Source organism: Enhydra lutris, unplaced genomic scaffold, assembly GCF_002288905.1.
Source record: "Enhydra lutris kenyoni isolate GAN:26980312 unplaced genomic scaffold, ASM228890v2 scaffoldscaffold20, whole genome shotgun sequence".
Classification (NCBI taxonomy): domain Eukaryota; kingdom Metazoa; phylum Chordata; class Mammalia; order Carnivora; family Mustelidae; genus Enhydra; species Enhydra lutris.
Genome location: NW_019154104.1, coordinates 22,853,567 through 22,879,028, shown reverse-complemented (window position 1 = coordinate 22,879,028; position 25,462 = coordinate 22,853,567). Strand labels below are relative to the sequence as shown.

At 37.2% G+C, this 25,462-nt stretch overlaps 1 protein-coding gene across 2 annotated transcripts in view; it reads right to left on the bottom strand.

Annotated features, from left to right (window-relative positions):
* Positions 1 to 7,935: 7,935 nt before the first annotated feature.
* Positions 7,936 to 25,462, bottom strand: part of LOC111148762 (mediator complex subunit 6) — a 21,491-nt gene continuing 3,964 nt past the window's right edge. Inside the window, exons 2-8 of one of the 2 annotated variants that reach the window (XM_022505556.1) lie at positions 24,073 to 24,232; positions 22,930 to 23,021; positions 21,084 to 21,166; positions 20,655 to 20,784; positions 18,796 to 18,911; positions 9,060 to 9,087; positions 7,936 to 8,474 (exon numbers count right to left, since the gene is read on the bottom strand). In XM_022505556.1, the coding sequence (XP_022361264.1) occupies positions 8,344 to 8,474; positions 9,060 to 9,087; positions 18,796 to 18,911; positions 20,655 to 20,784; positions 21,084 to 21,166; positions 22,930 to 23,021; positions 24,073 to 24,232 (740 nt within the window). In that variant the 3' untranslated portion in view covers positions 7,936 to 8,343. The remainder of the gene's footprint in view (positions 8,475 to 9,059; positions 9,088 to 18,795; positions 18,912 to 20,654; positions 20,785 to 21,083; positions 21,167 to 22,929; positions 23,022 to 24,072; positions 24,233 to 25,462) is intronic. The other variant, XM_022505558.1, reaches the window with a different exon arrangement.

Below are 25,462 nucleotides of genomic sequence, written 5' to 3'. Positions count from 1 at the left end.
TAGTTGAGGGAAATTGGAAGGGGAGGTGAACCATGAGAGACTATGGACTCTGAAAAACAATCTGAGGGTTTTGAAGGGGCAGGGGGGTGGGAGGTTGGGGGATCCAGGTGGTGGGTATTGTAGAGTGCACGGATTGCATGGAGCACTGGGTGTGGTGCAAAAATAATGAATACTGTTACGCTGAAAAAATAAAAAATTAAAAAAATTAAAAAAAAAAAAAGAAAAAACCTTGCTCAACCCCTGCTCAGGGAGTCACAGCTTTGGAAATTATTCCCCATGATCTCATTTGCTGCAAATAAAGATTAGTTTATGTGACAAGGCTACCTGGTATAATAGCTATCTGTAACTCACCAAGGAACGAACTCGCATTAGTCCAGTTACAACTTCAAAACTTACTACAAAGCTGCAGTAAACAAGTGTGTGGCTGGCATAAAAATAAACACATAGATCAATGAAACAGGGAGCCCAGACCTTCACATAAGCCTTCATATATGTAGTTAAGTGATTTTCAACAAGAGTGTCATAACTATTCAATGGGAAATGCAAGTCTTTTCAACAAATGGTATTGGGAAAACTGTATACCCAGATGCAAATGAATGAAGTTGAAGACCCTTATCTAACATCAAATATAAAAATTAATTCAAATATAAGACCTAAATCTAAGAACTTAAACTATGAAATACTTAGAAGAAAATGCAGGGGAAAATACTTAATGACACTGGATTTGGCAATGATTTCTTCAAAATGACACCAAAATTAGAACTGTGCCCCATAGGGTTAATCAGGTTAAAACTTGTCACCAGCAAGACCCCCTACTGACACCCCTTCTTCTTCATAGGAGTTAACCTTATCTTTTAGAGGCAAACAACAGGAAAAGCTCCACAGGCCTAACCAGTTTGAGATTGACCACACCAGAGCACGTGGACCATAGAGTATCTGACAGTTACCTCTACCTCATTGTACCGTTAAACTCTCCACCCAAGGACGAGCACAGGCTCTATTAACATAACACGGGATACATGTATAGGCATTTCTTCAAAGCAGTCTATACAACCTATGTCCACCTCTCCATGCAATAACAAAGCTCACCTTCCTGTTCATCCTGACCCTAAATTTAAAAAACCCATTCACCCCCATGGTAAGTTATTCCCTGTGATCTTATTTGTTGAAAATAAAGTTTCCTTTGTGTGACAACTCTATTCAGTGTAATCTTTATCTGTAACTCACCAAAGAGCAAACTCAATGTTAGCTGGTCACAAAATCATAGGTAACAAAAGAATAACCTAGACTTTATCAAAATTAAAAACTTTTGGACATCAAAGAATACTATCAACAGAGTGAAAAACCACCCAAAGAATAGAAAATATTTACAAATCATGTATCTGTCAAGGGATTATACCCAGAATATATAAAGAACTCCTAAAACTCAACAAAAAAATCCCAGTTAAAAATGTGGTAGTAGGGGTGCCTGGGTGGCTCAGTTGTTAAGCAGCTGCCTTCAGCCCAGCTCATGATCCCAGGGGCCTGGAATCAAGCCCCACATCGGGCTCCCTACTCCGCAGAAAGCCTCCTTCTCCCTCTCCCACTCCTTTTGCTTGTGTTCCCTCTTTTGTTGTGTCTCTGTCAAATAAATAAAATATTTTTAAAAATGTGCAAATAGGGGCGCCTGGGTGGCTCAGTGGGTTAAGCCGCTGCCTTCGGCTCAGGTCATGATCTCAGGGTCCTGGGATCGAGTCCCACATCGGGCTCTCTGCTCAGCAGGGAGCCTGCTTCTCTCTCTCTCTCTCTCTCTCTCTCTCTCTGCCTGCCTCTCTGTCTACTTGTGATCTCTCTCTGTCAAAGAGATAAATAAAATCTTTTAAAAAAAATGTGCAAATAACTTGAGACGTTTCCTGGAAAATACAGTTTCCATATCATTTTGAGATTATTTTTAATAAAATACTTGAATTTTTTAAAAAAGATACACAAATGGCACATAAAAAGAAGCTTAACATCCCTAATCATTAGATGGGTGGGATACTGTGGTTCTTAATAAGAAATATACATTTGATTTTCATCACCTTCCTGGCACAGAGCTCCTAAAAACCTTGGGATTTCCTAAGTAAGAAGACATAACGATACCTTTTGTATTATGAGGTGACTTCTGGAATGTCCTGAGATCACCTGATAGGGGCTGGTCACCTGAAGAACCAACCACATGACTAGAACATTGGGATTTTTCAGTCCCTCCCCCACCCCATGAGTAAAAGGGATGAAGATTAAGTTCAATCACTAATGGCCAATGACTTAACCAAGCATCTCTGTGTAATGAAGCCTTCACAAAAGCCCAAAAGACCAGGGCTCGAAGAGCTTCCGAGTTGGTGAACATGTGACCATATGGGAAGAGTAGCACACCCAGGAAAGTCACAGAAGCTCTGTACCCCTTCCCACATCTCTTCCAACTGGCTGTTCCTGAATTGTATTACCACCTTTCATAAACAAGCTGGTATTCTAGGAAGTAAATTGTTTCTGAGTTCTGTGTGCCACTCTAGCAAATTAATCTAACTGGAAGAGGAGGTCACGGGCAAGCAGTTATAGGCCCAAGCAGTTAGAGGCCCAGGAGACAACCTGGATTTGCAACTGGCATCTGGAGTGGGTAGTCTTGTAGACTGTGCCCTTAACCTGTGGGATCTGACACTGTCTCCAGGTAGATGGTGTCAGAATTGAGTTGAATTGTAGGTCAGAATTGAGCTGAATTACAGGACACCCAGCTGGGGTCTTAGAGAATCCTTGGTGGTTTGGAAAAAATACACACATTGGAATCGATGTCAGAACTGTATGAAGTAAATGCAGACCAAACCCACAATGAGAAATCACTTCACATCAATTAGGATGGCTCATTTCAAAACAAACAAAAACAACAAAAACAAAAAATCTAACAATAACCCACAAGTGTTGGTGAGAATGTGGAGAAAATGGAAACCTTGTACATGGTTGGCTGGAATGTAAAATGACGCAGCTGCCACGGAATACAGTTTGGCAGTTCCTCAAAAACACACGATTATCATTTTTGGGTGCACATTCGAAAGAACTGAAAGCAGGGACTCAAACACATTTGTACATAAGTGTTTATAGCAGCATTTTCACAACAGTCAAAATGTGAAAACGCAAATGTCCACTGACTGAATAAATAGAATGTGTGTGAATACACACATGTATACATACAATGGAGCATTTAACTTTAAAAAGAAAATTCTGACACTTACTCGAACATAGATGAACCCTGAACACCTTATGTTAACTAAAATAAACCAGACACAAATAAATACTGTATAAAGTATTTTCCCCATTTACATGAGATACCTACAGTAGCCAAATTCATAGTGACATACAGTATGCTGGTTACCAGGGCCTGGGGGAAGGGGAAAAGATGGGTTATTGTTTAATGAGTATGGAATTCCAGTTTGGGATGATGAAAAGGTTCTGGAGATGGATGTTGATGGTTGCATAATATGAATATGCTTAATGCCACTCAACTGTATACTTAAAAATGGTTAAAATGATAAATTTCATGTTATTTAACAGAAATAAAACTCTTTATATTCCCAGGTGACATCATGGATATAGAAAATCCTAAGCAGCGCACAAAAAACCCCATCAGAACTGAATTTAGCAAAGTAACAGGCTACAAGGTCGAATATACAAAAAAACACAACTATAAGTCTATATACTAAGACAAAATATAAATTAAAACTTTTAAACATCTTTATAATAGTATCAAAAAAAAAACATGTCTTGGAACAAGTTTTTTTAAAGATTTTGTCAGAAAGAGTGTGCGCACAAATGGAGTAGCAGGCAGAGGGAGAAGCAGGCTCCTCACTGAGCAAGGAGCCCCATCCAGGACTTGATCGCAGGAACCTGGGATCATGACCTGAGCAGAAAGCAGATACTTAACCAACGGAGCCACCCAGGCGTCCCTCAGAATAAATTTAACAAAACATATACAGACCTGTATTCTCAAAACTTTAAGAGAAATTAAAGAAAACTTAAATAAATGAAGAAATACAGCATGTCTGTGGTTCTGAAGACGAGATATTGCTAGAATGTCAGTTCTCCCCAAATTGATCTATCGGTCAATCCCTACCAAATGGACCACATTCCTGAATGTGAAACTATAATAATGGAGCTTCTAAATAGACATACGAGCATTATCAATGAAGTAGTATAAAGTCATACCTGTGACCCAGCAATCTGAGTAAAACAGTAACATGTACACTGTTATTCATTTCCTAGGGTTCCCAAAACAAAGTACCACAAACTAGTGGTTTAAAGCAAAAGAAATCTATTGTCTCAAAGTTCCAAAGGCTAGAAGTCCAAAATCAAGGTGTCAGCAGGGCCATGATTCTCTTGAAATCTATAAGGGGATTTTTCCTTGCTTCGTCCTGGCTTCTGATGATTTGCTGGTAATCTCTAGAATTCCCAAGCTTATAGGTGGATCACTCCTGTCCTTCATCTTCACATAGAGTTCTCCTGTTATTTCTTCACATGGCTTTCTTTTTTACAAGGACATCAGTCATCCTGGATTAGGGGCCAAGCCTAATTAAGATTAGCAAGACCTCATCTTGAGTAATTACATATGCAATGACCCTATTTTCTAATAAGGTCACATCCTGAGGTACTGGGAGATGGACATACAATCTAGCCTATGATATACAAAAGTACAAGAATATTTATAGAAGTTTTTCATAATAGCCAAAAACTACAATCCATATGTCCACCACCATTAAAACACATTTTAAAAGCTGTAATCTATTTATATAAAGGAATGCTACACAGAAATGAAAATAAAGAACTACAAAAACATGAAACAACTTTGATAAACCTCATAAACATAATATTAAACAAGACATACATGAAAACACTGGATCCATTTATATAAAAAATAGGTAATAAAAACTATACACTTATGTAGCGATGCATGGTTACATAGTAAAAATTTAAAGAAAACAAGTGATTAACCATAAAACTAGGATAACAGTGAGCTATCATCAAAAGGACAAGTGCTGTGATTAGGAGAGGACATAATGGAGATTCTGGGGTATTGGCAATATTTTCAACTTCTTTACCTGCATGGTAATTTACACAGGTATAATGAGTTGTACTCTCATTCTTTTCTGTATTTTTCTATGAGTGATATTTACTTTAAAATGTAGTTGAAAGAAAAGCTTTGCTGAAAAAATTGGAAAAATACTTGAAGCAAATATGACAAAGAGTTAATATCTTTATGTCTCAAGTTCACACCTAAATAAGTGGAAAATAAGCAAAGTGCAAAATTTTATGAAATATGTTGCCCTTTGAGTTAGAGGGGAAATGAGAAAATATCTACTCCTTTGTTGAAAAGAAATCTAGTAGAGGTAAACTAGAAACTAACTGGTTATTTGGGGGTGGGGGGTTGGAATGAGGTGGAAAAGACAGAAGAAATGAATGGGGTGAGGAGGAAAGGGTGTGGTACTGAGAATCTTTTTTGGACAGCTCTGACATTTAGAGGCATATTAGTATCTCACACACCTCAAAACAATACAACAACAAAGTAGAAAGAATCAGTAAGATGAAGTGGAAAACTAAACTGGAATTAAAAACAGAACCAAATGTAATAAACCATTTAATAAGTAAATAATGTAACCACAATGAAGAGGAAAAAATATTAATCCAAATAATTTTTTTAACACAGTAAATGAACTATAATATAATCCTTGGGCTAAAGACAAAAAGAACCCGACCAAATACTGAACTCTTACAGTAAGTTTCTTTTTTGCAGTAGTAGTAAGTTAGTAATTCTAAAACTTTGTTATTCTAGGATTAAGCAAATAATAACATTATGGAGAACAGCAAGCAGAATTCTCATCAATGTGGAAAACAGTTACAAATATGCAAGAGAACAGTGAACAAGAGTCATGGACTGCAACTGATGTGATGGTATCGATGTGAACTGATGGCTGTTTATAAATACAACAGATACCAATGTGGGGGTGTATTGCATATTCACTCACCCCTGCCTGTATCTATTTCTTAATTGTCAACTGACAAGGCCTAGAAACATGACAGCCCAATAGCAAATGAGCACATAGAGCACACACATCTTGGGTTTTCCAATGCATTTTCCACCAAAGGTACCAGGGATCCTTAGAGAAATGGCGGACTCCAGGGTTGGGATAAGCCTGAAACCTTACTGTGTTAACATGTAAAGAAAATGCTCAATCAATGACAGGGGGTCATTTCAAAAGGACACAAGAATCAGTTTGAAGGGACCCCCATTGGCCCAATCTGAGACAAATGTGAGCATCAATGTAAATAATGATAGTAAGGAAATATAACTTGTTGAATACATTAAGATTCCAAGAGTCCACGGGTCCACAATGATATAAATAAGCAGGGAAGAAAGGAAAGCTATTCTTTACAACAACAACAAAACCAATAAATATAAAAGGACTGATGGAATTAGAAAATGGACACTGGGCAACCATCAAACCAATAAATGATTCAGAGAAAAATGATCAATGGATAATACCTACTGGGTAAAAGGTTGAGGAATAACAGGATATTTAAAGAGCCTTACACTATTTCCCCCACAAGGCACCTATAAATTACAAAAGGAGAAAGAGTAACTTCACAGTGTAGTAACCTAACAAACACTACTTTAACCAAACGATCAAAGTTAACATCACCTCTAGAAATGGGGCAAACTGACAGTATGTGTCTCCATAAGCACCTTTCTGTCATAGTCCTCACAAAAATGCATGAGGCGAATTTAACCATGAAAATGTATCATACAAACCCAACTGAAAGACAGTCAACAAAGTAACTGGCCTAAACCTTTTAAATATCAAGTCATGAAAAACAAGGAAGATTGAAGAATTGTTGCAGATCAAAGCAGACTAAACACATGGGGCAACTAAATCCAATGCGTAATTCAAGATATTCTTTTGCTGTGAATTTACTATTTTGCTGTAATTTCTTGGCACCACTGGAGAGATCTAAATAAGATCTACAGATCAGATAGTAGTATCATGCCAGCTTACTTTTGATAATTGTACTGTCGCTATGTAAGTCAATGTTCTTGGTTGTAGGGTATGCAACTGACATAATCTGAAATTAAAGGTGTAAGTATGTGTATTATATATACACATACATAGAGAAAGGGAGAAAAAGCAATTGACAGTAAGAGTTAGAAGCAAGAAATTAAAGAATAAAACAAGTATGGAAAATAATACGGGAGGAATTTGGGCAAAAGGTATACATAGGAATTTTTTATACAATTCCTGCATATTTTCTACAAGCTTGCAATTATGTCAAAATAAAAAAGCTAAAATTCTTACTATACAAAAATCAGACATTTCATAAAAGCAAAATCAAAGATGAGAAATTATTCAACCACTTAAAACATATTTTTTGCTACTTAATTGGCACTAAAAACAAAAATGACAACATTCAGTGGTAGCCAGATTCTGGAGAAGTACTTTCGTACTTTACTGTTTGAATAACTGGTTCCAAACCTTTTGAGAAAAACAATGTGACAATATGAACTTAAAGTTATAAAAAAAAGAGAGAGAGTATAGATTCCAGTGATTCTACTGGTGGGACTCTATCCTAAAGAAAAGTCATTATACATAAATGTAATCACTACAGCTTTAAGCAGAATACAGGAAGAGTTTAAAGAAAACAGAATCACCCATGGGAATTATTCAGTCACTAAAATAAATAGTCTATAAAAACTAAGCAAACGTGGAGAAGTACTTACAAAAGATATGGTAATATGATAAAAGTAAAATTGCACGAAGAGAATAACAACAAGCGGCTGTTTTAAAAATAACTACACACAAAAAAACTTCATAGCACTGTGATAGTATTTGTAGGAGGTTTTTCCCTTTATCTTTCAAATTATAACTTTATTATTTTAATACTGAGAAATACACAATAAAAGAAAATGAGCTCAGTTACTGCTTTCACATTAGTTCTTTATGTTTACAAAGTGCATCTGGAAACATTTCAGTGACAGAAATAAAGGGAAAAAATCATGAGTAAGTGCTTTATATAAATATCTTTATTTTGCTTTTGGATGTATATAGCAGTGTACATTTGAGTGAGGAGGCTGCTCAAGCCGAATAGGGAAAAGGTTACAAAATATACATTAAAAATATTCGTATCAAAAGCATGAGGATCCTTCCATCCTTTTTTAAAGAACAAGCACATTCATACAAATGGAAGGGCTGTGACAAAGAATTTCCAAGTTCAAGAGCCTGTCACAGTAATGAGGTATAAATAACGGGCAAGAGGAGTCTTGCAAGCTTCTCTCTTCTCCAGTGCTCACTGAAGTCTCATTCGTTTTTCAGGAGGGCCTTTGGTGCTCACTATCTGTTGGACGTTCTTTGTGGTCTCCTTCTCTTCAGATTTTACAGTTTCTGGTACAGGTTCTGTCTCTTTCTTTGTCTGATCCACTAGACATCAAAAGCAGGTATTTTTTGGAGAGGAAGGTGGAGGGATGAGATCAATTTAGGCAACGGTAAAATGAATACTTTAGACTCAAGTCCATTTAGAACTGCCTATCTCAAGTTCTAAATTTGGCTGTTTTATCAGGCAGATATATAAGAACCCATTTACAAACCTAAAACCCTGATAACCCAGGCAAATTTGTGATCATACACAAAAACACTTGTCCTTTAAATAAGACGATATGCACAAACAAGACACAGAGTCTCTCCCAGGCTGAACAAATACTTCAATATCTGTTTTCAATGATGAAACAGAACACCTTTCTTTCACACTGAGATCTGAACTAAAACTCAGATCACCTTGGCTCTTCCACCCCTCCTCAATACTTACTCTTCCTACTCCAATTAATCTTTTAAGTACTCATATCACTACCACAAAAGCACCTTCTGGTCTCACAAATTAGGAGTAACAAATTACCATGAGAGTCTAGAAGGACAAAAGGACCTTAGCTCATCTCATGTGCTACAGTTGTCACTGAGTTAAACAGACCAGTTTTATTTCAAGTTTAATAAGAATATCAGGAACCATACCTGGGACAGGCTTTTCTCCAGACTTTTGCTATAATTTTAAGAAAGGGGGATAGAGAGGAGAAAACAGGGCAGGTTAGCAAAGTTCTCTTCTTCTTGACTTCATAATTCTTATTAAAATTATACCTTCATTCATATTATATTAAAAATGATTCCATAAAGAGGAACTACTATTCATGTACCATAAAAAGTAAATGTATCATTTTCTACTTCTCATCCCCTTGTTCCAGAACAGTCACAAAGCTAAAACTAGGACAAAAGAAACATAAACAATCCTCCCTTGAACATCTATCTACAGGCCCTCTGCCTCCACACCCAGGCTGTAATACTTTACAAAAAGTAGCTAAGCAGAATCCAATGGCAGAGAATAATAGAGTCTTTCAAGACTCCGGAGGCATACTTGTTTAGGGGATATGAGCTTGAAGAAAGGAGAATAAAATACAGATGAACACTCCAACTTACAAAGATGGCAGGTATGGGAAGCAAAGAGGGAGAAGGTATTATTCTATGAACATACGGCTTCTGACGAGCGTCTATTAAAAATCAAACTACAGGGGTCCCTGGGGGGCTCGGTTGGTTAAGTGTCTGCCTCTGGCTCAGGTCATGCCACCTGCTCAGCAGGAAGTCTACTTCTCCCTCTCCCTCTGCCCCTCCCACCAGCTCATTTCTCTCTCAAATAAATAAAATCTTTTAAAAAATTTATTTTTTTTTTAAATCAAACTATGGTAAAATAATGACAGGAGCATCATGAGTCAGGAACAATGTCATTATGAGTCTCACCACACAAGGTCAGATCCTCCATCCTGTGCAACAGCTCTTTTATTTGATTATACTGTCATCGTCTATGGCCATACCACCCTGAACGCGCCCAATCTCGTCTGATTATACTGTCATCTCCCCCCACCAACCTTTTTTAAGGTTTTATTTACTTATTTGACAGAGATAGACACAGCGAGAGAAGGAACACAAACAGGGGGAGCGGGAGAGGGAGAAGCAGGCTTCCTGCAGAGCAGGGAGTTCAATGCAGGGCTCGATCCTAGGACCCTGGAATCATGACCTGAACCAAAGGCAGACACTTAACAACTGAGCCACCCAGGTGCCCATCATCTCCCTTTTCCTATTATCTAACTTAAATTCTTTAAAACAGTTTCCCCCTCCCTCCTCAAGGCTCACAACCTACCCTTCACTTGCAGTTAATGACTCTGTATTCTACGTTTTCAAAAAAAGGATGTCAAAACCCCAAGTTCCCTCCTAGCTATCTCCTTCAAACTTATTATTCCTTTTCCTATAAACACATGCATTAAATACACACATACATGTAACTTTATAAACTTCCCCATCATCTCAAAAGAAAAATGTTCTCTTCACTTTTAAGGTTAATGTTTCCAGGCATTTTCTGAATTTCCTTCTGAAATTACATGCCCTCCCTAAGCTTTCTCATCTATTCTATGACTAAAGACTATCATTTCCTGATATCACGTTTTCCAGATTCATGCTGACAACTGCTTGATAGCTCATTCCAACTGCAAGTTCTGGGAAGCTACACTTAATAAGACCAAAACTGAGTTCCATATTATTATCCATTGTGCAGAAAAGATTAACATTGAAAGCCTGAGGCTGCTATCCTTAGAAAAGCCAGCTTGCAAGGCTAGCCCTTGCTGATGACTAAGAATTTTGGAAGGTTCCCATCATTCCCTGATAGTGGTGGCTCACTGTGCAATGTTGTTTATGCTGAACATTTACTTCCCTTCCAGGAATGTGAGTTTTGGTTATCAGCTAGATAGAGTACCTACATGATGAACTCCCTCTCCTTTATTCAAAAAAACACCAGCACCACTTCTCTAATGGACTTCCTTGGGCAAAAATACCACATACATGTTGCCTCAATTTCACCGTTGAGAGAAGAATGCACTTTGTCTAATCCCTAATGGGAAAGACAGGATATAAGGAAGCCTGCGCACAGGCTCCCTCAGACTCTACTTGTCTTTTTCCTTAAATCTGGCTGTATATCCTTACTATGTCACTCTAATAAATCCAGTGAGTCTTTTAAGCAAATCTCCAAACACGAGGGTGCTCATAGGACCTCCAACATACCCACATTATCACACATCTTACAAATATATCAGGATTTAAATATGCCTAAAGTGATCTGAGGGAACAAAGAATTTTTCTTACTTTATAACAGGAGAGTAAATACATGGCATAACACTGAAAAGTAAGAAATCGACAGGAGAATTTTCTTCTACTACTAGCACTGAACTATTTGAACTATACTGGACACTGGACTGTATATGGACTTCTGAATAATGTCATCACATACCCAACACACACTCTCATCTTTTCTAGTGAGTACTGTCAGACAAACTAGTAGCACACGGTTTCAGATAGGAAAATAGAATGGGGGCAGATTTTGACAAAATTTAATCAGTAACCTTGAGATAAACCTAGCTGAATACTATGGTGTTCAACAACTTCTGAAAACAGCAGTGAAAAGACATTCATCATAAAGGGCCCTGAACTCCCATCACATTAGTGAGAGTGTAATCTTCAGTAGTAGTAAGAATTACAACACAGAAAAAGGAACTCCAAGGAAGTAGTCAGGGCTTTCCCAATATTCTCCTGAGCACTCCTCATAAGGCAACCCAGAAGCTCAACTGTCAAATACAATGGATAAGTAAGAGTAAGTCCTGAGCCACAAACAGTTCTGGGAGACACAACTGGTAAACAGGAAGTTCACAGGAGACTTCAGGTAAACCAAAAATCTACTTTTCTCTCTAGATCTCAGAAGAAACATTTTGCGTAGGAGCAGTGGGATTAACAATTCTAGAGAAAGCCATCTTTCTTCTAGTTCTGTTACATAGAAGTGGACATATTCTCTCTTTTGGAGTTGACTTTGGCCCTTGGATGGTTAAAAGAAATGTAGGATTCTAGAAAAATGACAACAGAAGTAGGACTATGGCTTAAACCTTTCAAAGAAAAATGGGGCCACCTGGGTGGCTTAGTGGGTTGAGCATCCGACTGTTGGTTTCAACTCAGGTAGTGATCTCATGTGTCAGGAGATCAAGCCCTGCATCAGCCTCCATCAACCTTTGCACTCAGTGGATAGTCTGCTTGAGATTCTCTCCCTCTCCCTCTGCCCCTCCCCCCACTCAAATGTGCATGCACTCCCTCTCTCTAAAATAAATCTTTAAAAATAAATAATAAAAAAGAAAAATGTAAAAAAAGAGCTGACATGATATGGAGTCTGCAACCAGCTTCAAAATAATTCAAAATAAATTCAAATAAACTCAAATTCAAATTCAAACTCAAACTCAAATTCAAATAAATTCAAAATAAACAAGATTGGCCATGTTTGATGACTGTTGAAGCCAGGTAACAGATACATATGGGGTTTTGGTTTTAATTATTCTACTTACTTTCATATGCTATTTTAAATTTCTATATTTTTCTATAAAGCAAAGTGTTTTTAAGATTCAAGAGTCTGAAGTTTTCTACATTGTCCAGCCTAGCTCATCAGAATAGGAAAGTATGTGGAATTTAAGACAGGACTCCTAGCCAGAAAAAAAGGTCACTCAGCTGGGATACCTCAGAACCTAAACACAGCAGTAAGCTACTGAATATTCTGGAGATGGTCAATTAAAATAGAACCTTAACAACTAGTATTTAAACCACAATCTGTTTCTTTTCCTATATTCTCAATTTTGGTTATCAATCAAAACCAAGTCTAAATCTAAGCCTGATCCAAATCAGCAAAAAAGTCATCAAACTCTCATTCTTTGCAGACAACATGATACTCTATGTAGAAAACCCAACCCTCCCCCAACCAAAATTGCTAGAATTCATACAGGGATTCAGCAAAGTCACAGGATATGAAATCAATGCACACAAGTCAGCTGCATTTCTATACACTAACAACAAGAAAGAAGGAGGAGAAATTAACAAGTTGATCCCATTTACAATTGCACCAAAAACCGTAAGATACCTAGGAATAAACCTAACCAAAGATGTAAAGGTTCTGTACTCTGAAAATTACAGAACACATATGAAAGAAAATGAGGAAGATGCAAAGAAATGGAAAAACATACCATGCTTATAGATTGGAAGAACATACATTGTTAGAAGGTTTAGGTTACCCAGCGTAATCTACGCGTGTATTTAGGGCAATCCCTATCAAAATACCATAAACATTTTTCACAGAGCTGGAACACATATCCTAAATTTTGTATGGAACCAGAAAAGACTCCGCATAGCCAAAGGAATGTTGAAAAAGAAAACCAAAGCTGGAGGCATCACAATTCCAAACTTTAAGCTGTATTACAACATTGTAATCATTAAGACAGTAGAGTGCTGATACAAAACAGATACATAGATAATGGAACAGAATACAGAACCCAGAAATGGACCCTCAACCCTATGGTCAACTAATCTTCAACAAAGCAGAAAAGATGTCCAATGGAAAAAAGAGTCTCTTCAACAAATGGTGTTGGGAAAATTGGACAGCCCCATGCAGAAGAATGGAACTAGACCACTTTCTTACACCATACATAAAAATGAAACTCAAAATGGACAGAAGACCTAAATGTGAGACAGGAATTCATCAAAATCCTAGAGGCAGCAACCTCTTTGACCGAGGCTTCAATAAATGGTGTTGCAAAGACCAGGCAACCACATGCAAAAGAATAAAACTAGACCATTATCTTATACCATACATAAAGATGAACTCAAAACGGATTAAAAACATGAACATGAGACCTGAAACCAAAAAACTCAAGAAGAAAAACATAGGCTATAAGCTCCCTGACATCAGTCTTGGGAGATAATTTTTTGGATTTGACACCAAAAGCAAACACATCAAAACCAAAAATAAACAAGTGGGACTATATCAAACTAAAAAGCTCCTACACAGCAAAGGAAACCATCAACATAATGAAAAGGCAACCTACAGAATGGGAGAAAATATTTGCAAATCCTATATTCAATAAGGGGTTAACACCCAAAATATATATAAAGAACTCATACAACTCAACGGAAAAACAAAACAAAACAAAACCCCCAAACAACCCAATTAAAAAATGGCAGGGGAGGGACAGCTGGGTGGCTCAGTTGGTTAAGCATCTGATTTCGACTCAGGTCATGATCCCAGGGTCCTGGGATCAAGTCCCACATAGGGCGCCTTGCTCAGCAGGGAACTTGCTTCTCCCTCTGTCTGCTGCTCCCCCTGCTTGTGCTCTCTCTCTCTGACAAATAAATAAATAAAATCTTAAAAAGAGAACAAACAAAAAAAAAAGGCAGAGGAACTGAGTATTTTTCAAAAGAAGATATATACAACTGGTTAACAAGTATATTAAAAGGTGCTCAACACTCCAATCATTAGGGAAATGCAAATCAAAACCAGAGTGAGATATCCCTTCACACCTATCAGAATGACTATCAACAAAAGACAAGAGATTACAAGTGCTGGCAAGGATGTGAAGAGGGAACCCCTATACACTGTTGGTAGAAATGTAAACTGGTACAGCCAGTATGGAAAATAATAGAGAGTTCCCAAAAAATTAAAAAAAGAAATACATGATCCAGCAAGCCCACTTATGAGTATATACCCAAAGAAAATGAAAACAAGATATTGCAAATAACTGCATTCCCATGTTTACGACAGCATTAACTCACAATAGCTAAGATATAGAAACAACCTACAATCTATCAAAAGATGAACAGATAAAGAAAATGTGGTATGAAATTATTATTGAGCCATCAGAAAGGAGGAAATACTGCCATTTGCAGAAAAAAAGATAAACCTTGAGGACACTATACTAAGTGAAATAAGCCAGAAAGAGAACGTGAAATAATCTATGTATCATTTATATGTGAAATCTAAAAAGGCCAAATTCATAGAGAGAATTAAGTGATAGTTATCAGTGGTTTGAGTGGATGGCAAGGGAAATGGGAAGATGTTGGTCGCAGGGTACAAACTTCCATTGATAAGTTCTGGGGATCCAATTACAGGATAGTGGTTATAGTTAATAATACTGTATTATACACTCAGAAGTTGTTAAGACAGTGAATCTTAAATGATCTCGCCACAAAAAAGAAATGGTAATTATGTGACATGATGCAGGTGTTAGCTAATGCTAGCGTGGTCATTTTGCAATATACAAATGTATCAAGTCAATACAGTGTATACCTTTAACATACATAATGCTATACACCAGTTATATCTCAATAAAGCTGAAAACAAAGTTTATTACTAAGTATTCTTTAATGCTACTGTTAATGGAATTGTTTTAATTTCCTTCTCAGATAGTTCGTTGTTGGTGTATAGAAATGCAACTGATTTTTGAGTGATTTTGCATCCTGCAACTTTACTGAATTTGTTGACAAATTCAGCTTTTTAGTGGTATGTTTACAGTTTAGTATGTATAAGATCATGTCAGGGATCACATAAAGACACAATTTTACTTCTTTTCCTATTTGAATGCCTTTTATTTATTTTTACTGCCTAAATTCTCTGGTAGAACTTCCAGTACTATGTTGAACAGAACTGTGCAAAGTGGGTATTCTTGTCTTGTTTTGGATCTTAGAGGAAAAACTCTGTTTTTCAACCACTGAAAATGTTACCTATGGGTTTATCACATATGACCTTTTTTTATGTCAAGGCACATTCTTTTCTTATCCAGTTTGTTGAATTTCTTTTTTTTATCATAAAGGGTGTTAATTCTGTCACATGCTTAAGAATAAGCCATGGAGCACTGGGTGTGGTGCAAAAACAATGAATACTGTTACGCTGAAAATAAAAAAATAATAATAAATTTAAAAAAAAGAATAAGCCATCTTATTCTTAAGAATAACCCATCTGTTGAGATGACTGTGTGATTTTTAACCTTTGTTCTGAAAATGCAGTATATCATCCAGACTGATTTCAGTATGTTGTACCATCCTTGCATTCCAGGGATAAATCCCACTTGATCATGGTATAGGATTCTCTTAATGTGCTGTTTAATTGGGTCTCTTAGTATTTCGTTGAGGATTTTTGGATCTGTGTTCGTCATGGATACTGAACACAGTTTTGTTTTCTTGTAGTGCTCTTTGTCTGTCTTTGGTATCAGATTAATGCCGCCCTCGTACAATCTGGATCGAGAGAGTTTGAGGTTTGGTGTCAGTCTCTTTAAATGTTTGGTAAAATTCACCTACGAGGTCATCTGGCCTAGACTTTTCTTTGTGGAGAGGTTAATAATGTGATTACTAATTTAATCACCCTACTCATTTTTGGTTTGTTCAGATTTTGTTTCTTCATGCCTCAGAGCTGGGAGGTTGTACGTTTCGACGAATTTCTTATAGGTTTTCCAATTTGTTGACATATAATTACTTATATATAGTCTCTTGATGATCCTTTTGTTTCTGTCTCCTCTTTCATTTCTAATTTGATTTAGTCTCCTCTGTTAGTCTAGTTAAAAGTTTGTCAATTTTATCTTTACAAAACACCAACTCTTAGTTTCTTTTTTTTTCCTAAAGATTTAGTCTCTATTTCATTTGATTTTACTCTTATCTTTTTCACTTCTTTCCTTTTGCTAACTCATATGTGAAAACTAAGTAAGACACTCCTGAACAACCAATGGTTCAAAGAAGAAATCAAAAAGGAAATCAGAAATTATCTGGAAAGAAATAAAAATGAAAGCATACCATACCAAAACTTATGAGGTACAACAAAAGCATTACTAAGAATAAAGTTTATAGTAATAAAGCCTACATTAAAATGGAAGAAAGTTCTCAAATAAGCAATCTTAAGTTTACACCTCAAGGAACTAGAAAAAGAAAAACAAACTAAAGATTTCTGGTTTCTGAGAAATTTGTCCATTATTATTAGTATGTCCATTAATTCATATGAACATTAATATGTCCCTTCATACTCTTTCCTATTTCTAGTTTTGTGTGTTCTGTTCCCATTTTCTACATCAGAACTGTCCAAAAGAAAGATGTGAGCCACCAATGCAAGCTGGTCGTTAACATCTTTTTTTTTTTTAAGATTTTATTTATTTATTTACAGACAAAGATCACAAGTAGGCAGAGAGGCAGGCAGAGAGAAAGAGGGGGAAGCAGGCTCCCCGCTGAGCAGAGAGCCCGATATGGGGCTCGATCCCAGGACCCTGAGATCATGACCCGAGCCAAAGGCAGAGGCTTTAACGCACTGAGCCACCCAGGCGCCCCTCGTTACCTCTTTTTACTCTGTACGCCACCCCCCAAAGCCTTGAGCCCAGTATGCATTTTATACTTGTATCACAGCTCAATTCACATGGGCTGTGTTTCAAATATTCAATAGTCAAATGCACCTAATGGCTACTGTAGAGTGGAGGTCCAGGTGTTCTTTCCTAAGCCTCCCTCATATATATTATGTGCTCACTGAATGGTCAACCACACCGAACCTCCTGCACTATCATAGTTTCTCATACCCCTACACACACTATAATTTATTTATTCAACAGACACTATTTTATCTTCAAATGCAATTCATCAGAGTTCTCTAAATTGACTTTCCTGTCCTACATTCCATTCTGTCCTCCGCTCCCTTCACCACCACACCACCATTCCAACAGCACACAACTCTCACACAGTGGAGTCAGGGAAAGGGGGAGGGGAAGCCTGTTCTAAAGTCATATCAAAGTGTGAAAAATCTCATTTAATCTAAAACCAACCTGGGGCACCTGGGTGGCTCAGTGGGTTAAGCCTCTGCCTTCGGCTCAGGTCATGATCTCAGGGTCCTGGGATCGAGCCCCGCATCGGGCTCTCTGCTCAGCAGACAGCCTACTTCTCCCTCTTTCTCTGCCTGCCTCTCTGCCTACTTGTGATCTCTCCCTCTCTCTTTCTGTCAAACAAATAAATAAAATCTTTAAAAAAAAAAAAAAAATCTAAAACCAACCTGAAAACCTTAGTCCCCCCACTACAAGAAAAATAGTATACATGACCCTGTGTGTACAAAGCCCTGTAGAAGTATGAACTGAGAAAAACATATTCACATACTCCATCTCATACCTACTTCACTTCAAAAGCTCATTTAGTAGAATGGCAGGTGGATGTTATTGCTATTATGCTAAATAACATAACAGAATTCATATAACTTAATAACTGATATGATGAAACTCCATTTATTACTCCTTCATTTATTATGCCAAACTCTCTACCTCAACTATCCTTTTTGTTACAAAAGTTTTTTGTTTCTTAAGTTTACTCCTAATCTCTACACCCAACGTGGGGCTCAAACTCATTACAACAAGATCAAGAGTCATGTGCTCTAGCAGCTGAGCTAGCCAGGTACCACTTGTTATAAAAGTTTTAAGTAGTCTATCATTTTAGGACTTAGATATCTATTACATCAGGATGAAAGGCAGCATAGAGAGTAGAAACAGCATGGGTTTCTGATTCTAGTTTAGTTCGTTACCATCTATGACACTTTCAGCAACTTTGGAATGAGAATGTTATGTATATCCTCAGTTTGTGAAGATTCAAAGAGAAACTAAACATAAGAGCACAGAACAGTGTTAATTCCAATCCCTTTACCCACTTCTTCCATTAAGTCATTAAAAACCTTCCCTTTGATTCAGAGACCCTTTCCCCTCCAGCCAGAGACCATTTTTAACTAATGAGGAAAGTCAATATTTTTATGTCACAACTGAAACAGTTCTCAATTAAAGATAAATATTCCAGGAAAAAGTGTCAAATCAAAATTAACCACATGCATTCTCATTACCTGCACAAATTTGGGTGGAAATTTCTGTCTTAGGTCTAGGAGTAAAGCATCCACACGTTGTCTCTGAAAAATAGAGCTTGGTTCTTCTTTCCTTTTAGCTTTAGGTTTGACTTTATCTATTAAAATATGAAGTCCAAATCAAAACACTGCCTAATTAGTTTGGTGCCTTACATTTTACAGAGCTCTGTCTACCGTGAATATACTCAAACATTTTTAATAACTACTATTCCAAAGATTATCCCCCAAAATAAACACAACATATAGAAACAAGCATTCTTAACTCTTCCCTCTTAAATGAAGTTAACATTTTAATATTTAAAAAGCTGATTAAGGCTTTTAAAGATGCTTCAGTTTTACTATCTAAGCACAGACAGACATTAAGAATTTTAAGGCTAACATTTTCCATAATTACCTAAATCACAATCCAGATTATGGACCTGAAATTATCTTGTGTATTTTAAGTGTATTAAATTGTCTTCCCACAAAACCCAATAGGTACAAATGGAAATGCAATGTTCACAAGCTCAAGTTATCATACTCAACTATGATTCACTGAAAAAAAAAAAAAATACAGGACAAACCAAACAGCAGATCATAAAGGTAAGAAAGAAAAGAACTTGCAAGAGAAATTCTGAAATTAATCATGTGTAAACTTTCCCCAGCAGGGAGCTGCACTGGAGGACTATCTATAAATGATGAGTTCCAGGTAAGTTTTATTCCAAACATTTCATTAGAATAGGGGCAAACAGCTCGAGAGTTTATTCAACAGATGCAAACTTTCCTAAGCCAAATGTTACTGCCTGCACCTACAATTAAGAATAAATATAACTGGGGCGCCTGGGTGGCTCAGTGGGTTGAGCCTCTGCCTTCGGCTCGGGTCATGATCCCAGGGTCCTGGGATCGAGCCCCCGCATCGGGGTCTCTGCTCAGCAGGGAGCCTGCTTCCTCCTCTCTCTCTCTCTGCCTGCCTCTCTGCCTACTTGTCATCTCTGTCTGTCAAATAAATAAATAAACCTTTAAAAAAAAAAAAAGAATAAATATAACTAGGGGCGTCTGGGTGGCTCAGTGGGTTAAGCCTCTGCCTTTGGCTTCGGTCATGATCTCAGGGTCCTGGGATCAAGCCCTGCCTCCAGCTCTTTGCTCAGCAGGGAGCCTGCTTCCCCCCCCCCCCGCCTCTCCGCCTACATATGATCTGTCAAATAAACAAATACAATCTTTAAAAAAAAAAAAACAAGGTCTGAATGTTATTTGAAGGCTACTCTTCCTTAAGTAATTTATTCTGAGTTGCTATTTCTCCGAGAAGGAAATTCAGAAAATAGGTATACTGCTATAGACACATTTCCAGAGCACTTTTATTGTAAAGTATGGTGCAGAACCAGTAGGAGACTAGCAGTTATGGAAACTAGGGGACCTTGCATCACAACAGGTAGTAACATGGAAAGGTCAGAAAACAGACTGGCCATCTGGAGACAGGGCTATAAAATCATCTCCCCTACTTTGAAGATGGGAGATTCAGGTCCCAGATTTCAAGAGGACCTAACAGTTAGGTAAGCAGGATACATCATCATGACTCATTCCTCATCACCAATATCCTCTATATGCTCCAAGTATTTTAAAACCTTGAATCAACTTACCAAAGATTACCAGTTACCTATAGATTAAAATTTCTATCTGTTCCTATGGGAAAGCTAGCATTACCACATCTAGTTACAGGAATCGTAGCTATGAAACCGTCATCATCCTATGAAGTCTTCCTATTTAAAACACACCTAGAAATCAACAGCTCTTTTTCTAGAGAAAACAGCTTCATTCTCAAAACACTAAAAAGTGTTCTTAGGAGGTCTTGGTGTTTTACCCACCTTGCTCTTCATGATCTTTGAAATGCCACCAGTACCCTTTGGAAGGGTGGTACCGACAGTAGGACATGGCTTCATCAAAGGCTGACTGAATGCCGTGCACCGCAGTAAGCTTGCGAAAAGAGAACAAATTCTGAATTTCTCATTAGATCAACGAAAATCTCCCAAGTAAATACCCACAATATTACATATGCAAAGACAGTAATTTTCTGTTTTGTTTTGTTTTTCAGAACTTTAATCACTACAGAGCTGGGGCTGTCATATATACTTTTAACATGGACTTGGCCCATAGAAACCCATGTTCAAGACATTCTAGTAGTCCAACACTTTGTGCCAACATACCCAAGGAAGAAAAGCTTCTGTTTGACTCTTGGAAACAAGGTAGCGCGATTAAAAGTTTTCTTTAGTGCTTCAAGAATGTGAAATACTTACCACCCTAGAGTTTATAACAGACCCCAAGTCTGGGGCTTGATAGATCACTCCAGCAATGATATAGTAATCAGCCAGTGGGATAACTAAAGCAGAGAAAATAAAAATGTTCATGAATATAGCTATGCACACAAACTGCTAAATAGATTTTCATAAAAAGAACAATTAAAATTAAAATTAAATTAAATTAAAATTCATATTACAATTCTCATATTAAAGCTTAAGGCAGGGTTTGGCAATTCCTATTTCTGTAACTAAATTTATACTGGAAAACAACCATACCCGTTCATTTATATTATCATCTAAGGTTGCTATGACACTAATTGAGTAGCTGTTACAGACATCCTGAGGCCCACAAAACCTAAAATATTTACTCTCTGGACCGTCAGAGAAACAGTTTGCCAACCAGGGCAATGCTTCTCAAATTGGAATGTGCATCTCTATCACCTAAGTATCTTATTAAAGTCAGATTCTACCCAGTAGGGACAGTGCATTTCTGACAAGTTCCCAAGTGATCCAATGCTGCTATTAGCCACCTTACACATTGGGGAATAAGACCTCAGAGTGAGAGATTTAGTGCCTACGATGAAGATATCAGATGCACTGAACTTGCCAATGTGTCCCATTCCTGCGTCCTAAGGAATAAAAGAGCTGCTAGTGAAGCTGGTACTACCCTGTGTCGCTACCATACCTCAAACCCTCTCATCATGGAAATCTTGTTCCTGGTCTTACCTTTGTTCTAAAGTTCTTTTTTTCTGCTGGGCAGGGACTCTAGATCATTAGATTTTGAAACTAAATGTTGATTCTTAGCTCTGGAACTGCAACTTCTTTAGAAATTGTTCTCTGAAATCAGTATCAGGGTGAAGGTTTTTCCTAGATGTCTTGATGAGGATATCTAATGAGAGATGTAGCTGGTCATCTCTGGAATAGTACCTACTTCTTTGACTCAAAGTCAAATCTGAATTCTATACTCTTCAGTGTGATTTCTAAAGCAAGTTTGTGTTTGGTCATACAAGCCACATAAGAATTTCGATTGAATGCGTTAATGAAGATTTTCAATTGATCCTCTATGAATCTGGTGCAACTGTATCTACCATGTATTTTTTAAAAGAATTAAGACTTAGTGGACTGAGAGAATAAGTTACTTAGGAATGTCAAGGTTCCCAACAACTATCCTCACAGAAGAGATGGCTTCAATGTACTGAGTTACTTTGTTAGTGCTTAGACAGTTGTCCTTGGGCATGCTGGAAGACTCTTGGTGTCCAAGCATGTGACTAGTGGAACTTGGCTTTTGAAATATCTTCTAAGGGGTAAATTTATGCCTGCTATACTAGTGTGCCTAGACAATTTGTACAAATAATACGATTATAGTAGAAGCCTCACTGCCTTCTCAGAGTCTGGAATTTTGGCAGGTAGATGATGTCCAGGATTAGCCCTCAAGAAGAATTCTGGACTGAGAATCAAAAGGACTTCTCTAAAGCAGATATACTACACACGCAATATGTGTGCGGGGGCTGCTGGACAAAGGATGCACTTGGTGTAGCCCCTTGCAGGCGGGAAAGTAAAGGAAGCTGACCCATGGATTCCTACAGATCCTACTTGATATGGCTTTTTCCCTTACTGATCTGTCTGTGGAACCTTACTGTGCTGCCATAACAAATCTTAGTTATAACTAACATACCCATATGCTGAATCTGCTCAGTCCTCTCAGCAAAGCACTGAACATGTATGTGGTCTGGGGATCCCCAAAACAGAACCCAATCCAAAAAAGTAAGAATATGTAGCTCAGAAAGTTAAGTAAATCATAGTATTTTAAGAAGAAAATTATGCCTGAAGTTTACATTTTTACCTTGGGTAGGGGACTGCCGCTGTTGCTTCCGAATGATAAAAAGAATGGGCTCCTGAGCATGTAAAAGGATGTATTCTACTCCAACCATTTGACTAAAAACAGAACACACACATCTAGAGATCTATGAATGCTCTATAAACAATTGTGTAGAACAATGAGATTATTGTATAAAAGTAGAATAACACTGTCAATCAAATTAAAACTGCCTATGTTTGATACTAAAAACTGGCTGTCCAATAAAACTGGCTATTTTCTCAGGTAGGTAGGATATAAAGTAAGATTTTATTTTTAAACAACAAAATTTCTCTACAAAAATCTACAATAAGCTTAAATCTGAGTATTTTCAGTCATGAAAGTACATGGGAGAGTGTACATTTCAAAAAAGACAACCAAAATACTGCAATGCTTCCTGAGATGTATACATATATGTAAAATCTAAAAATATATAGTACATGAAGACCATTCAAGTCTTGACCATAGATTTCAACATTCAACAAGAAAACAACAAAAACCTTATCCTTGTCTCCTACAAATTTTTTGAACTGACAGATTATTTAAAAGCAACAGTAAGTAGTCTTAATAGTTGTAAATATTTGCCTCTTAAAAGCTATTTAAGATTACCTCAGGAATTTAATTTCAAGAACCCCTCTGATGTTTAGCTGACAAATGAAAAACTGTATGACACAACTGTTTCAGAAACTTTCATAATAGCAATAAATTCTTAATTATTTGGCATCCAAAGTCTGAAGACTCTTACTTTGCAACTGTCAAGCTAAAATTCCGTCATACAAAGAAAAATCTACTATAAGCCAGACTATGGCTTAAGACATTAAATTTGACGTGAAAGAGACAATGAGTATGGTCACCTGGTAGAGAACAATTGCATTGCTAAGGTCAGTAACTGGATCTGCATCTAAACCTCATAGCTATATCTCAACTAGACAGGAATACATGAAATTATACCGATAAGCATTCCTAGGTTATGACTACTGATCATTCCTTTGCATGTCAAATTTGTACACCCCCCCCAAACTCTAGTTCTTCCAAAACTTCTACTCTGTACTTCACTATCCATAGCTTGAGAGAACCATTCATTTCAACATCTCTAATTGGCAAAGATGCAACCTTCTTACAATAACTTACTTTAAGTGTTCTAATGTTAGCCTCTGCATTTTGACCACCTCATTATTACATGTTCTGTCATAAAAAGGATTACTTCTTTCTGAAAAGTAATCCAGGACACTTCCACTGTTCAAAATGGGGATCCAGGAACTGTCAACCCAAGAGATTCCCAGCAGATTATCTACAGGAAAGAAACAAAATGATAAAGCATGAGAAAAATGACAAAAAGCCAATCCAATACTTATTATGCATCTAATGCAGAAGGCACTATAATGTAAGACCTGTATGAATCCTAACCTACATCCTCTCACAGAAAAGTGTGCAAGAAAGCAATAACAAGATGATATGATAAGCGCTGTAACAAAGATATGAATAAATATGTTACCAGAGCACAATGGAAGGAGAATCCCTTACCTGAGGGAACAGGAATGGTTTTTCACAGGATGAGGAGGAGGTGGGTTTTGGCACTAGATGTTAAAAAATAAATGCACCCCAAAGAAAACATTCACAGCCACCAGTTTGAGGCCACCCAATTAGGGACAAAAATAAGTTAGGAAGCTATTAATACAGAGGAGATAATGATGCAAGAGTTACGAAGCAAGTGAAGTAGAATGCCTTTAATTACAGCAATACAGTTTCATATTTTGGAACAGAATTAACTCTAATATTTCAAAATGCAAAAAAAAAAAAAAAAGACACGGTAAATAGAACTAGATAGCTTTATTAATGAGCTTTTATTCCCTACTGACTGCAATAATGTTCCATATCACTGACAGTACTAAAACCCATTAGGTTTAAGTTATGAACATCAAAATGCCTATTAATACTAGTTGAAAAAGGGAGAATGGAAAACTTCAATCTCTCCTAAACTGTAACTGCTTGACACCTTTAAAGAAGTCAGGCCTAATCCAAGGCAACAAGCAGTTCTAAGGGAAATTAATCAAATGAGAAAGAGTAATTTTATAAAGGTAAAAGGTGCTCTGTATGCTGTAAAATAAAGGAAAAAACAAACAGATGAAGTATGTGAATCATCAAATAATCAACATAGAGCATTAAGATGGTTCATCATAAATACACCACACCATAACCAGATATCTAACATGCCAGGAAATAACATTTTCAGAAAAAGACAGATTTTTTTTTAATGAAAAGCAACTAAAGATAATTATTACTTTCAGCTTTAAACACTAGAGTCCAGTTATTAAAGTAGTTTTGTTCAGGGGCACCTGGGTGGCTCAGTGGGTTAAGCCGCTGCCTTCGGCTCAGGTCATGATCTCAGGGTCCTGGGATCGAGCCCTGCATCAGGCTCTCTGCTCAGCAGGGAGCCTGCTTCCTCCTCTCTCTCTCTCTACCTGCCTCTCTGCCTGCTTGTGATCTCTCTCTGTCAAATAAATAAATAAAATCTTTAAAA